Below are 13453 nucleotides of genomic sequence, written 5' to 3'. Positions count from 1 at the left end.
AGTCAAATTGCTTTATCTTTCATTGTAGTGGAAAAAATGCTGTATACCCGCCAAACAAGTGATATGGTTACTTTTGTTTCTTTACCAGCACAAAAAGACAATACAATACATAATAACATACAAAAGAAATACCATAAAACATCTTTGAAGAGTTGCAGATTGTTAATGTTTTATTTTGTGAAGCTAACTCAGTTGACATACTTCCGCTAATAATTATGAATAAATAGCTATAAATGCATTGTAGATGTGTTTCTCAGAAGATAAGGGAATTCTTTAATGGATGTTTCTCAATAATTTTATGTATTTTTTCACACTCATTAGCTTCCTCAATTATTCCCAGTTTGGATGTAGCTGATATCAGCCAGAAAGTAGCAGTAAGGGTATTGAGGATTAGAATTATTTGTTAAATTGAAAAATAGAAGCACTGATGTGGAAGAAAAGATGCAAACCAGAAAGACTACATGTAATTTAGCACTTTGTACAACTACTTGTTTCTGTAGGGGTAATTTTTCAAGAATATTTGGTCATTACCAACTGAATTTTAATCATTATCACCATATTGCTGCTAACAAAGTAAGTGCATTCAAATGTATATGCAAAGATGTTATCTGGAGACATGGGCCAAAGTAGCCCTTCAGCCAAAGCCTGAAAAAAGCAGCGCAGAAAGGTTATACACACAGCTATGGGTACTGTCTTTCAAGGAAAATATGGGTCAAATGGATGGGCCAGGACAACATCAAGAATTGTCAGAGGTTTAGAAAACTGTGCTCTGCAAAAGAATCGAAGAAAATGGGGTTCTTTACTTCAGGAAGAAAGGAGAACTATCCATGAGCATCTGTGATAAAGAATCATTTCCTCCAGGTTGAATGACAGGTACAGTAAGGAGGGTTACATAGAGATTAAGTAGACTCTTCTGAACATAAAGATAGTTGAGCACTAAAATACATGGTTGAGAAAAGTGAGGAATATGTGAGTGGAGGTTTTGAAGAACAGGTTAGACAAGTCACAGGTGACAGGACAAGAGGAAATGGCCTCAAGTTGTGCCAAGTTGCACCAGGGGAGGTTCAGATTGGAGATTAGGAACAGTTTCTCCATGAAAAGGGTTTTTAAGCCTTGGACTGGGCTGCCCAGGGCAGTGGTTGAGGCCCCATCCCTGGAGGGGTTTAAAAGCCGGGTTGACCTAGTGCTTGGAGATATGGTTTGGTGATGGTTTTGATCAGAGTGAGGTTGATGTTTGGACAAGATGATCTGAAAGGTCCCTTCCAACCCAGACAATTCTATAAGTATCTGCAGGGAATGATGTAGCTGTAATAGTTTGCTCCTCCCTGACGACAGAGTGGACTAGAGCCAATGTTTAAAGGTGCCTCCAGCTCCTTCTTTTCCCTGACACAAGGGTGTCTTTTCCGTTACAAATGCGTGTGTTTGCAAGACTTTAAAATGTCATCTTTTCCTTAAATGATGACCTAATTGCAATTTGACTCCAGGTTGGTTGTTACTAATAAACAAAAGGCTTAGTAGCATCAAGAGCAGGAAGAAGGAGTGTTGTGTCCCTTGTCAACAGTTGGCGATATGAGAACTCTGGTTCGAGAAATGTGTCTGGAAATAGAAGCTGCTTTGTTTGCTTGTTTTTTTTTATTAGCTCGTTGCAGCAAAGATTACATGCTAGCTATAAGAAAAGGAAAGCTGAGCAATCAGAATGTGAAAAATGTGATTTCTAGCACTTCATAATCTCTGACATTCTATACACAGAAATTAAAATTTGCTACTAAAAATGCCCACATAGACAGATTGCAAATGTCTGATTTGCTTTAGAAATAGTCCATTCATGATTATAAAGGAAAGAAATACGTACTAAATTTTGAAATTTCTGTCATTAAGTAGTTCTTTTATCATTTCTGCAAGGTTGAAGAGAAACGTTTAGCGCAAGCAAAGGCTTGGACAGGAAGGTGGTGTCTGGGGAGGGGTAGGGGCTTTGTGTTTTGGTCTTTTATCATTTCTGCAAGGTTGAAGAGAAATGTTTAGCGCAAGCAAAGGCGTGGGCAGGAAGGTGGTGTTTGGGGAGGGGTAGGGGCTTTGTGTTTTGTTCTTTTTTTTCTTTTTTACCAAATTCAGCATTTATCATAATATTCAAGAACTATTCCTCATTCGAAAGGAATATGTGGTGTGATGGCATGTGTTATTTCCAAAGTGTGCAGTAAAATAGGTAATGGAAGGTGATTAATGGATTGGCTAGGGAGCAGGAATTAGTGCATTGGGGTACTCGGGTAACACAGGCAGCATTCTCAACAAAACAACAGGGATCTAAAATCAGCCTGTCTTTATCTGTGTGGAAACCTTAAGGGCATATTAATTGCACAAAGAGGTAGTTTTAAGACTCACCATCTCCCAGTGGCACACTTGAACCACAAGGTGATCCCCATATGTCCTGTTTCTATATCTCCAGTCTTTCCTGGAGATACACAGGACATGTATACATGCCCAAATACAACTATTTTTTCTGTGAGTGTCAGCTTATTAAATAACTTGGTATCAGGAAAGGACGTGAAAACAGATCTTGAAAGCAAACGGAACCATATGCAGTCATCAGTTAATGCATCCAGAGTATTTTCTGTTGCTTCTTACTCTTCACTTGCCTTCCTGTCCTGAGCATGTCTTGATGTCACATGAAAATGTTTGTAGATGCAGAGCTTCCAATCTGATGAACAGCAGGTATTACCTTGTAAGTTTTCTTCTGTAAGTATGTTTCTGTTTTTGTTCTTACTCTTCATAGATGCCAGAATTTCAGAAGAAAACTGTCCATATTAAGGACCCAGGGAGAGTAGAGGAGATCATTTGTGGCCTCATCAAAGGTGGAGCTGCCAAACTTCAGGTAAAGATAGTAGGTGTAATCAGTTGGAATGAAAGGAATCATTGCTCTGTGCCAAAAAATGTTAAGAATATATACATAACAGAAGAAAACCTTCAAGAAATTTCCAAAACTTAGACATTTGTTAACTCTTTTAATAGTCCTTGTTGATTCAATTCTAATTCAGCCAGACACTAGTTAAGTAAATTATATTAACATAAACGCTCAGTACTTTCAGGAAATACTCTGACCAAAGGAATTAGAAAAACAGTTTTGTTAGAAAAAGAAGTTATTCTTATGGGATATACTGGCTTACGTTACAATAATTCAGTAAAATAGGGAGATTTCTGAGATGTGCTACTCAGCTGCAACTATTGTTATCATTGAGAATTTCTAGCCATTCTTTATTTTGTCCCTCCATGTTGTAAGACAATTTTGCTTTTTCTTTCCTTAAATAGATTATTACAGATTTTGATATGACTTTAAGTAGATTTTCCTACAATGGAAAAAGATGCCCAACTTGTCATAGTGAGTACTTTTTTTTTTTTTTAATAGACTGGTTTGTTCATTCCTTTTAGTTTTTTCCTAGGTATTAATTTTCTTTCCACTTTACTCCCTAATATGTGAAAATTTATATTGACTTGTTACCTAACGTGAACATCCTAATGAGGGAGTGTTCTAGTGACTGCCTGTATGTGGTTTTATGTATTCATTTTTTAATCACCTCTGTGTGAATTAAAATCGGATAAGTTGTCATTGACAATAAAACATTAAGTTCTGAACTCTAAGATGATAGATATGGTAGGGTTGACTTATATTTTTTAAGACCCTGTAATAGTCCCAATGCCTTCAAGAACCAGTTAGTAAACTGCACAGAATCCTTGGCGTTTTTATCCTGTAGCCTTTTAGAACAAAGAAGGAGAATCTATTTACTAATGAAGTGGGAATCCTAAAACACATAGGATGCCTCATGATGATTTCAGAAACAGTTTCTTATTTAGAAGCAAATAAGAGAGCTCTTAATTGACCTTTTAAATCGGAGATGAGGGGAAGGACAGTAATACACCTTCATACTTGTGGAGAAAAATGTGCCTTTTATGGGTTGCTGGTAAGAAAAGTTCTGAGGAAACATAGTGCTATGTCATCAAACATTGTCATCTGTGCCATTTACAGTGTTGTAGAGCAAAGAAAGAGAAATATCCCATCTTGTTTAACACTTCTTTTTTCTCCCCCTGCCCCAGACATCATTGATAACTCTAAGCTCATCACAGAGGAATGTCGGAAAAAGGTAAACAGAAACCCTACAGCTCTTGGTTTGTTGTACAGACAGCTGTTACTGTTCCCTGCTGTGCCGCGTGTTGAGTTATGCAGCATGGCAAGACAAGGGACACTCTCAAATCCTTAAAGTTCTCTGAGCTTTCTCACTGACTGCAACACATCCCATCACTGAGAGAAGTGAATAGAAATCTTTCAATTCTTTTTGGCAGCATGTAGTTCAGTTTTAACAGCATCCGCTGCTTCTTCTGGATATATTTACAAGCTAACCCTTTGTTCAAAGAGCATCTCAGATTCCACTTTATCTAAATAATGTAATTAGAAGGAAGAAAGTTATTTTGATTGGTTAGATCAAATACCAAGTGTTATAAAAATCCATTAAACATCTGCTGGTTTTTTCCCTTCAGTTATTGCAGCTGAAAGAAACGTACTATGCTATTGAAATTGATCCGGCTCTCACTATTGAAGAAAAATACCCCTATATGGTAGAATGGTAAGAGACACCTCTCATCTTCAAATTGTACTAAGATTAGATTTAATAGCTTCTTAATAGCAAATTTATGGCAGTACTTAGCTTTTAGCTAACACATTAACTGGATTAATCTCTCTGAGTGTTGTGCAACAACTGTTTCTGCTTTGCTGTTAACTTGAGTGATCAGGAATGAACCATACAGGAGGCTTTTCATCATGAGATTTAATGACAGGTGAATCTTAATAAGTCAATTTTGACCCATTTTTTGTTTATATTCTAGGTACAATAAATCTCATGCACTCCTCATTGAACAAGGCTTACAAAAGGATAAGTTTGCAGAAATGGTGAGGGAATCTGATGTTATGCTAAAGTAAGTACCTTTTGATTTGAACAATACTGTTTCAGAGAACTTTCTGTAGATTCTTACTTTATCTTTTCAGGGGAAAAACAAACAAACAAAAACATTCCTGAGAATGTGACACTGTAATCTTAGAATAGCTCTTCATGCCCCCGCTTTATTCAGATTTTGTAACTAAATACTTACAATGATCACTGTATAAACTAGAGATCTTAAAAAAAAATTAAAAAAAGTTTGAGTCCCATCTCTATAAACTTAATTTCTGTAGACTTCCATCCTCATGAAATTGGACTGGTGGCTCTTTTTTTGTAAGGGGAATGTAGAGTGCAAGTTTGTTCTGTTGAAAACCATTCCCTAGAATGGTTTTCCGAGATAAAAACGCAGAGACTTGAGGATTATGTTTCATATGTTGTTTTAAATGTTGTTCTTCCTTTAAAGGCAAGTTTAAAATCCAGCAAAATCCTTGTTTGAAATGTGCTGTGGCTCCCATGTCTTTTAAAAGTTCTCCAGAATTGTCTGTAAATATTGGACAACTGAAACAAGATGTTAAGACTTAATTTGTGGAAAAGTTTATCATACTGACTAACTTATTACCTTTTGCAAAACAGACAAGCACATTATCTCTGCCTGTTTGAAAGGCTAAGTCCATGTGGTTTGAATCTTCATCCACAGGCTAAAATTCCCTCAAAAATTTTCATCATATTTTTTTTTAAAATGTAAAATCTGTGTGGAGAAGGTGTATAGAGATAATATTACCTTATTACTGGAATAATATATATAGTTTTGGTTGGGTACTGAAAACTAAAAAAGCTTTTAGAAAGAGTGACAACAAATGTTTTCAGGATTTCAAAACAAAACTAGATTTGTTTTTTGGTAATAACCCTATAGAAAGTCAAATGTTTAAGGAAGGAAAACTGAAAGGAAATATACAACCTGATAGTAGCTAGGGAGAGTCCTAATAGTTGTTTGCTTTTTCTGGGTGTTTGGGGAGGGGGAACTGATTTTAAATCTCTAAAATATCATTAGGTGTTGGGCGGGGGCAATTACACAGATCAAGACCAAATGGCTTGACGTAAGAGTTTCTTCCTAAAACTACATGTCTTGTGTTATGTTGATGGTTCTTGCTAAACTGAAAAGGTGAGGCAAAGGAAATAAAGTGAAATGCTCAGGGAAAATTATTTTTCTTTTCCAAAGATGATGTTAATGTCTTCTGAAAACTCTGACTTTTCTTGGCTTGCTTTATTTGAGATTTGATTTGTATTTACGTCCTGTGTTACAGAGAAGGATATGAGAACTTCTTTGATAAGCTCAGTGAACATAATATCCCTGTGTTCATATTTTCTGCTGGGATTGGGGACATTCTTGAGGAAGTTATCCACCAGGCTGGAGTCTACCATTCTAATGTCAAAGTGGTTTCCAATTTCATGGATTTTGATGAAAATGTACGTACGAAGTAACAGATCCTTATCAAACGTGACTGTTTGTGGTATTTGGTAGCTATTTATATATACTACAAGGTGAACATTTTAATGCAAGAGATGTAGCCATCTATCCTGCCATACAGGCACCCTCCCAGGCAAAAACCAAGCAGAGGGTAAGAGTTCAAACGCTGTTAGCATGGTGTGACTAAGATATCATTCATTTCCTTCACTGATAACCTCACACCCAGCCCAGTCCAGCACTACTCCTCCTCCAAGCAGGCAGAATCTCTGTCTGTCTAGTCTTAGTAATACTACTACAGTCATTAAGTTATTTAACAGTAATTTACCTTGTTCATCATTAGAGATTGCACAGTTCAATGTTAGTTCGAGAGTAGTATCACCTTGTTCATTCTAGATTCTATCTTCTCTTTATGATACTAGAAAAAACTTCAGTGTTGGTTTTTTTTTTAATAGGGAATATTAAAAGGATTTAAAGGAGAATTGATTCATGTTTACAACAAACATGATGGTGCCTTGAAGAATACAGAGTACTTCAAACAACTGAAAGACAACAGTAATATCATACTGCTGGGTGATTCCCAAGGAGACTTGAGCATGGCAGATGGAGTAGCAAATGTTGAAAACATTCTTAAGATCGGCTATCTTAATGATAAAGTAAGTAGCCTCATAGCCTTTTGAACTTTGAGTGGAATACTGCAAAAATTAGAAACAGGTTCATTATAATAAGCTTCAGATACAAACCAAATGTTTGGCCCATGTTTGTCTTGAGTTTTCAAACGTTTTTCATGGATTTCTTGCCTCGAGCTTTTTTCCTAACCCATAAGCTACAAAACCACAAATGTACTTGTTTTAGTTCTTGTACTGAACCGCTTCCAAACAGGTGTTCTGTTGAGAAGTAAAATTCAGAGGCAAGAGAAATTCATTCTCCTAAGTTCCTGTGGCTCCTCCCCCTCATTTCAATATTGGGTAATTGAGCAAAATTATAATCTTCCAAATAATAAATTTAGGCACGTCTCCTCTTTTTTTTTTTTTTCCTCCCCCGACTCCCACCCCAAGGAGACACAGAGCTGATGGTTTGCATTCAGGAGAGAGAAAACTTTGGGTTTCTATTTCTCTCTGCCTTTCAGGAAGCTGAAGAAGTAGTTTTAATTTCAGTATGTTTATGTGTGAGGTCCTGGGATAAACATGAGCTGTGCTATCCCGGAACACACACACAGTTCCATCAGGCTACTCCTACTCTGTCATCCCGGGGAATTCACTTAAGGAGCAAAACCTATTTGCATGGCTCATTCCCTGAATTTGGTGGAAAGACTGGGCAGTATTTTAATGACAAAAAGCCTTTCGACAATTAATTCAAAAACTAAGTGGGTCTTTCTCTTTATCCCTTCTGCAATTAGGTAGATGAGCTTTTGGAAAAATATATGGACTCATATGATATTGTCTTGGTGAAAGATGAATCCCTGGAAGTTGCGAACTCCATACTACAGAAAATCCTGTAAATTGCAGCTTCAAGTCACTCCATTCCTTCCAGGAGGCAACTGGACAGAAGAGCACACGTGTGCTATCTTAAATTGTTTATTACTCATTTACAGAACTGTTTAATTTAATTTAAGACTTTTATCTTCATTTGGGTATTGGGAAATGTATTATGGTATCCATTGTCAACTAGAAGCTCCTTTTACTTCTCTTATGCTGTTCTTTATTGTCTCACACTCCTATTATAACTAGATTTAAATTGGGTTTATAGATGTGATAAACTGCTGCTGATGGGATACTATGGTTCACCATCTTTTAATCAGGCGTTTCAGAGGAGCGTTTTAGAAAATGTGGCTATTTTGTAAAATGGAGGATGTAAAGGTTCTGTGAATACACAGTGTGCGCGATTGTGTTGCCTTTTCTTCTTTCAAAGAAGATACTTCAGTCTTAGCTGTACTTCGAAGGATCATACTCATGTGCTACAGACTTTCACAGAAGTTTTTCATACATATTTTTCTTCAGTAAAATGCTTTATTCACCCAGTTCAGGCAAAATGTTTCTTCTTAACAGATTTGTGTATCGTTACAAAGTATTCCTCACTGTTTCTTTATCCTCTGTGGAATGGGAAGAATGTTTTAAGTTAGCATATCTGGGGTAAAGTTTCTCATCTTTGTAACAACAGATAGTTTCACCAGCTGCTAGTACACAGCCATAACTCCATCCCCTTTTCAGACCTTATTTTGGTACTACTCTGCTGGTTCATGTCAAAGCTAGCATGGCTTGTCTAAAATAATTTTCTTAGGGATTCTCAGTGAGCGGCTCTGGGCACAGAAAATCCAAACAAAGCTAGATCTTAATCTTGGGTTTTAAAAGCTGACTCAGCCGCCTTGCAAAATCAGGTTTTCTTGCTACCAGCCCCGTGCCTCAGAAGCACTTATGGAGCACATCCCCAGACTGGCTTTAACTCATTCCCACTCTCTGCAAATTGTAAGCACCAGGATCAGTACGTTATCTAGCCCTCTTAGCTTTGTTAGGCACGTCCTCTCTGTGTAAACACCTGCTGAATCTTCAGGAAGGATTTCCCCTGTACTGAACACCTTGCAGTACCTCTCAGCTTCAAGTAGAGAATGGTATCGCTGTGTGTAGCCACAGCTTCAGAAGCTTACTCTGGCATGGTGCAGGAGAAGCTAAAGGTGGTGTGACCCTGGTCCTAAGAGGTCTTAGCTGTACTAGTTGTATTCTTTAATAAAAGAGAGACAATCATACCACTCCCCTGACACGCAATATAGTCATTGTTCCCCTTTCCTCGCTTTTGTACACAGCAGGAGTTGTGCCACCTTCCATTCCCTGAGGAATTGTAGGGAAATACGGGAGAGCCTAGATCTGTGTTCTGTCCCACCAGCAAGTCACACACATCTCAAGAAACGGCCTCTTTCTGCCCAGCCTGTGGTCTGTTCTCTGAATTCTGACTCGGCAGCACCACTCAGATTTTTTCCCAATCAGCAGAGGTCCATCTGTCACCGCACCTACCACAGCTTTTCCAGGAAGGCAGGATGGGGGGGAAGGGATGCTTTCCTGACCCCACCTCTGCAGCCTCTGCAGGAAACTGAAATTAAACCCTCCCTGTGTTTTGGGTGGCGGGCAGAGGTGTGGTGCACGACCTGCGGCGGCGGGAGCATCCTTCGACAGGCCCATCGCAGGGAGCTGCGGGGCACAGGGACCTTGGGGAAATTCCATTGTGCATCCTAAAAACAGGCAAAGGCTGCCCAGGGATGGTGTCCTCCGTGTGTGCAGCCCCCAGCCACCTAACTCCCTACTCCTGGCACAGGGGCGGCCAGATCTCCAGGAGCCTTAGAAGCCGTGCATTTGAGCAGAGAACCACTTAATCCATGAGATGAGTGAGGAGAGGACAGCGTCTTGGCTGCCTTCCCCCGGGGAGCCGTGGCTCAGGCGGAGCAGAGGGAAGAGCTGAAAGGGCCCGGCGTCACCCGTGACAGGAGGAGATGGGAGCAGCAGCTGCCTCAGCCCCGGCCTTGCCAAGAGCTGTCGGCCACCGCCAGAAGAGGAGGAGAGCTGGAGGGACAGCTTCTGAGTCAGTGTCACCACCAGAGCTGCCGTTCCCCCTCTGTTTCCCCCACAGGCACTCGAGCGCCCAGAGGCAGCGGGGGCTGCGGTCGGTGTGTGTCTGACAGGGCTGTGGGGTGGGCAGTCACAGGCAGGGCCACAGCGGGTCCCATGGAGCAGCCCCGCACAGAGCAGTTTTGTGCAAGTTCACAGAATCACAGACTTGTCAGAGTTGGAAGGGACCTCTAGAGCCCATCCAGTCCAACTCCCTGCCAAAGCAGGGCTGCCCAGAGCACATCACTCAGGAGCATCCAGGTGGGGCTTGAAGATCTCCAGAGAAGGGGACTCCACACCCTCCCTGGGCAGCCTCTGCCAGGGCTCTGCCACCCTCACCCCAAACAAGTTCTTCCTCAGATTGGAGTGGAACTTCCCATGGTCCAGCTTGTGCCCGTTGCCCCTCGTCCTGTCACTGGGAACCATTGAGAAGAGTCCGGCTCCATCCTCCTTCCACCCACCCTTTAGATCCTTGGAAGCATGAAGAAGGTCTCCCCTCAGCCTTCTCTTCTCCAGGCTCAAGAGCCCCAGCTCTCTCAGCCTTTCCTCATCAGGGAGATGCTCCAATCCCTCCATCATCTCTGTTGCCCTACGCTGGACTCTCTCCAGCAGTTCCCTGTCTCTCTGGAACTGGGGAGCCCAGAACTGGAGGCAGGATTCCAGTTGTGGCCTCCCCAGTGCAGAGCAGAGGGGGAGAATGACCTCCCTCCACCTCCTGGCCACACTCTTCCCTACGCAGCCCAGGATCCCATTGGCCTCTTGGCCACAAGGGCACGTTGACGGCTCATGGACAGTTTACTATCTACCAGGACCCCCAGATCCTTCTCCTCAGAGCTGCTTTCCAGCAGGTCCACCCCTAACATCTATTGGCGCCTGGGGTTCTTCCTCCCCAGGTGCAGGACCCTACACTTGCCCATGTTGAACCTCATGAGGTTCTTCTCTGCCCAGCTCTCCAGCCTGTCCAGGTCACTCTGGATGGCAGCACAGCCCTCTGGAGGGTCCCCCAGCCCTCCCAGTTTGGGATCATCAGCCAACTTGCTGAGGATACACTCTGTCCCCTCATGCAGGTCGTTGATGAATAACATGAACAGGACTGGGCTGAGTATTGGCCCATGGGGGACACCGCTGGTTACAGGCCTCCAACTCAACCTTACTCCATTAATGACAACCCTCTGAGTCCTGTCACACAGCCAGGACTCCATCCACCTCACAAGTTGTCCCAGAAGAGCAGGAGGGAGCGTATTGGAACATGCCAGCCATTGTGGGAGGAGACAGGCTTGCAGGCGCGGGCAGGAAGGATGTCCCTCAGTGCCCGAGGTCCACACTCCCTCCCGGTCCTCTCCTGCTTGGATGGGCCATGGAGCCAACCTTCACACCCGCTCCCTCTGCCCTCTCTCCCCTGTTTGCCCGAGACAGGGAGGAGGGTGGGATGGTGGCATTGCTGATCTGTGAGAGAGGGAGCAACCCTCTGTGCAGTCATCTTCTGCCAGCACTACGGGTCTGGCACCACCGGCAAGATAACCATTGAGTGATGTTATTTGTGACTCCCCCAGGACATCAGCCTGGGGGCTCTGCACCCCCCGGGCACGGCAAGGCCCAGGCCTCGGGGAACGCTGCCGCCTTTCCAGAGGAGCCAGCAGACACAGCTTCTTTAACAGGCTACATTCTGGGCTTTAGGCACCTACACAGTTTGTGTCAGCTGAGCTAATGTCAAGGTTTTAAGGCGGGGGTGAGGTTTTGGTGGGTTTGCCAAAGAAAGTCCAAAAGGCAAAGGCCTTCTGCAAAACACCGAGGTGTTTGGATGCACTGCTTGCTCAACCAGTCGCCAGGTGCAAGGGGCTAATTACCAGGCATTACTCCCAAAGTTTACACTGGGACAGAATTTTCGGTTTATGGGCTGGTCACCTTTGGAACCCAGATAAGATGGAGGGTATGTGAGGAGCGGCTGAAAGCCCACAGCTCCACAGCACAGGATGTGCCAGCAACACACACTCCGGCACAAGATCCTTCTGGCTTCAAGTATAAAGATTTCCCCAGCCATCCCAGTGTCAGTGACAATTTGGGGGCAATTCTGGTCTCTCCAGGTAGTGTTTCCGAGAGGCAGGACTGTCCCATTGGATCCCTCTTGGATGTTCTCACCCAGCTTGTCTCGGGATTTCACATGAGCTCATTGAGCCTCCCCTCTAGAACTTCTCCTCAGCCTCACTCAGCCCTCCAGGAAGCAAACCATCGCTCCTTCAGCGTCATGAGGATCTCATTGTTCAACCCACCCACAATAAAACAAAAAACAAAAAAAACCCATGAGAGCACTACGGAAAAGGAGTGGGCAGGATCCATAAAACCAGTTACCAAAACAGATCTCCAACTTGATCTTAACCCAAGTCACTGAAACAATACCCAACCTGCTGTGCTGGAGCCCAAGTGTACCACAAGTGATCACTTGATGGTTCCCCAGCCACGTGGACACTTAAAAGTCTTTGCCTTGGTAGAGGATTTCAGATCAAACAACCATCTCTCAAGCAGTTTATCAGGAAGGTTTTCCAGTCTCGCCTCCAACCAGATGGATAACGAATTGTCAGTCACCAGAGGTTCAGTCCACAATGACAATCACTTGAAGAAAACGATTCTCATCCCTCCTCAAGGAGGTGGGTAAGTTAAGATCTCCAGCACCCTTTCTCCTTCTGTCATTAAATCCTGTCAGTCGTGGATTTTGCCCGCTGGAACAGTAAAGCCTTTGCTAGGACACGAGAGCAACTCAGCCACGTTGCAAGCATCTGATATAGAACTCATTTCCACACACAGAGTAATAATGTACTTCTTGAAGTGCCAGACATATCGCTTTCTAGAAAAAACCAGTTACTTACATGATCAACCTGAACCAGGAGGTCAGATTTAAAGAGCCTACACGGGGCTGTACAGATTCTCTATTTCCTTTCGTCATCTCGCTGCCAGCCGTGACTCGTGCTGAGGTGGCAGTTAATGGAAAACACAAGATGCACGTTTAGATACCTGCTTCTCAAAACCCCAGCCTTTGTCACTGCTCCGTTGGCTAGAAATGAGAATGGCTACTGTCAGTCACCTCTCCATAAGCATGAACAAAATTAATGGCAAACAAAATTAACACCTGGGCTACAAGTTAAATCCTTCTTCTTCAGCAACTCTTAACGCTCATAAACACCATCCAGAGTCATGCAGTCAGTTTTAGGCAAGAGACACTCTTCACAGCATGTCTTTCAAAATCAAATTCATAACTAGAAACATTTTGCAACCCTGAAACTATATTTCATTTATGATTTCGCTTGGAAAGAAAGATATCATACATTTCCCAGGCCATTTTCCCACAGCTGGAAGAGTATTTCTAAAGTTAAAAGCAGCAAAGTGAATTTGTTACTTCCACTCCCCCCATCTCTACTCACAGTATCGCTTCTGCCTGTAGCACATCTCCAAGGGCAAGTGTTTGGGACCTT

The 13453-nt window shown here is 42.4% G+C and overlaps 1 protein-coding gene across 2 annotated transcripts in view; it reads left to right on the top strand.

Moving 5' to 3' along the window:
• Nucleotides 1-8411, top strand: part of NT5C3A (5'-nucleotidase, cytosolic IIIA) — a 36238-nt gene extending 27827 nt beyond the window's left edge. Inside the window, exons 1-8 of one of the 2 annotated variants that reach the window (XM_014949490.1) lie at nucleotides 2726-2869; nucleotides 3304-3373; nucleotides 4087-4133; nucleotides 4528-4613; nucleotides 4873-4962; nucleotides 6230-6392; nucleotides 6846-7046; nucleotides 7790-8411. In XM_014949490.1, the coding sequence (XP_014804976.1) occupies nucleotides 2771-2869; nucleotides 3304-3373; nucleotides 4087-4133; nucleotides 4528-4613; nucleotides 4873-4962; nucleotides 6230-6392; nucleotides 6846-7046; nucleotides 7790-7891 (858 nt within the window). In that variant the 5' untranslated portion in view covers nucleotides 2726-2770 and the 3' untranslated portion in view covers nucleotides 7892-8411. Of the gene's footprint in view, nucleotides 1-2725; nucleotides 2870-3303; nucleotides 3374-4086; nucleotides 4134-4527; nucleotides 4614-4872; nucleotides 4963-6229; nucleotides 6393-6845; nucleotides 7047-7789 lie in introns of those variants that run through there. The other variant, XM_014949491.1, reaches the window with a different exon arrangement.
• Nucleotides 8412-13453: the final 5042 nt, after the last annotated feature.

Source organism: Calidris pugnax, unplaced genomic scaffold, assembly GCF_001431845.1.
Source record: "Calidris pugnax isolate Ruff unplaced genomic scaffold, ASM143184v1 scaffold124, whole genome shotgun sequence".
Lineage (NCBI taxonomy): Eukaryota > Metazoa > Chordata > Aves > Charadriiformes > Scolopacidae > Calidris > Calidris pugnax.
The sequence above is the reverse complement of the archived record's forward strand: the minus strand, read 5'-3'. Positions and strand labels throughout refer to the sequence as shown.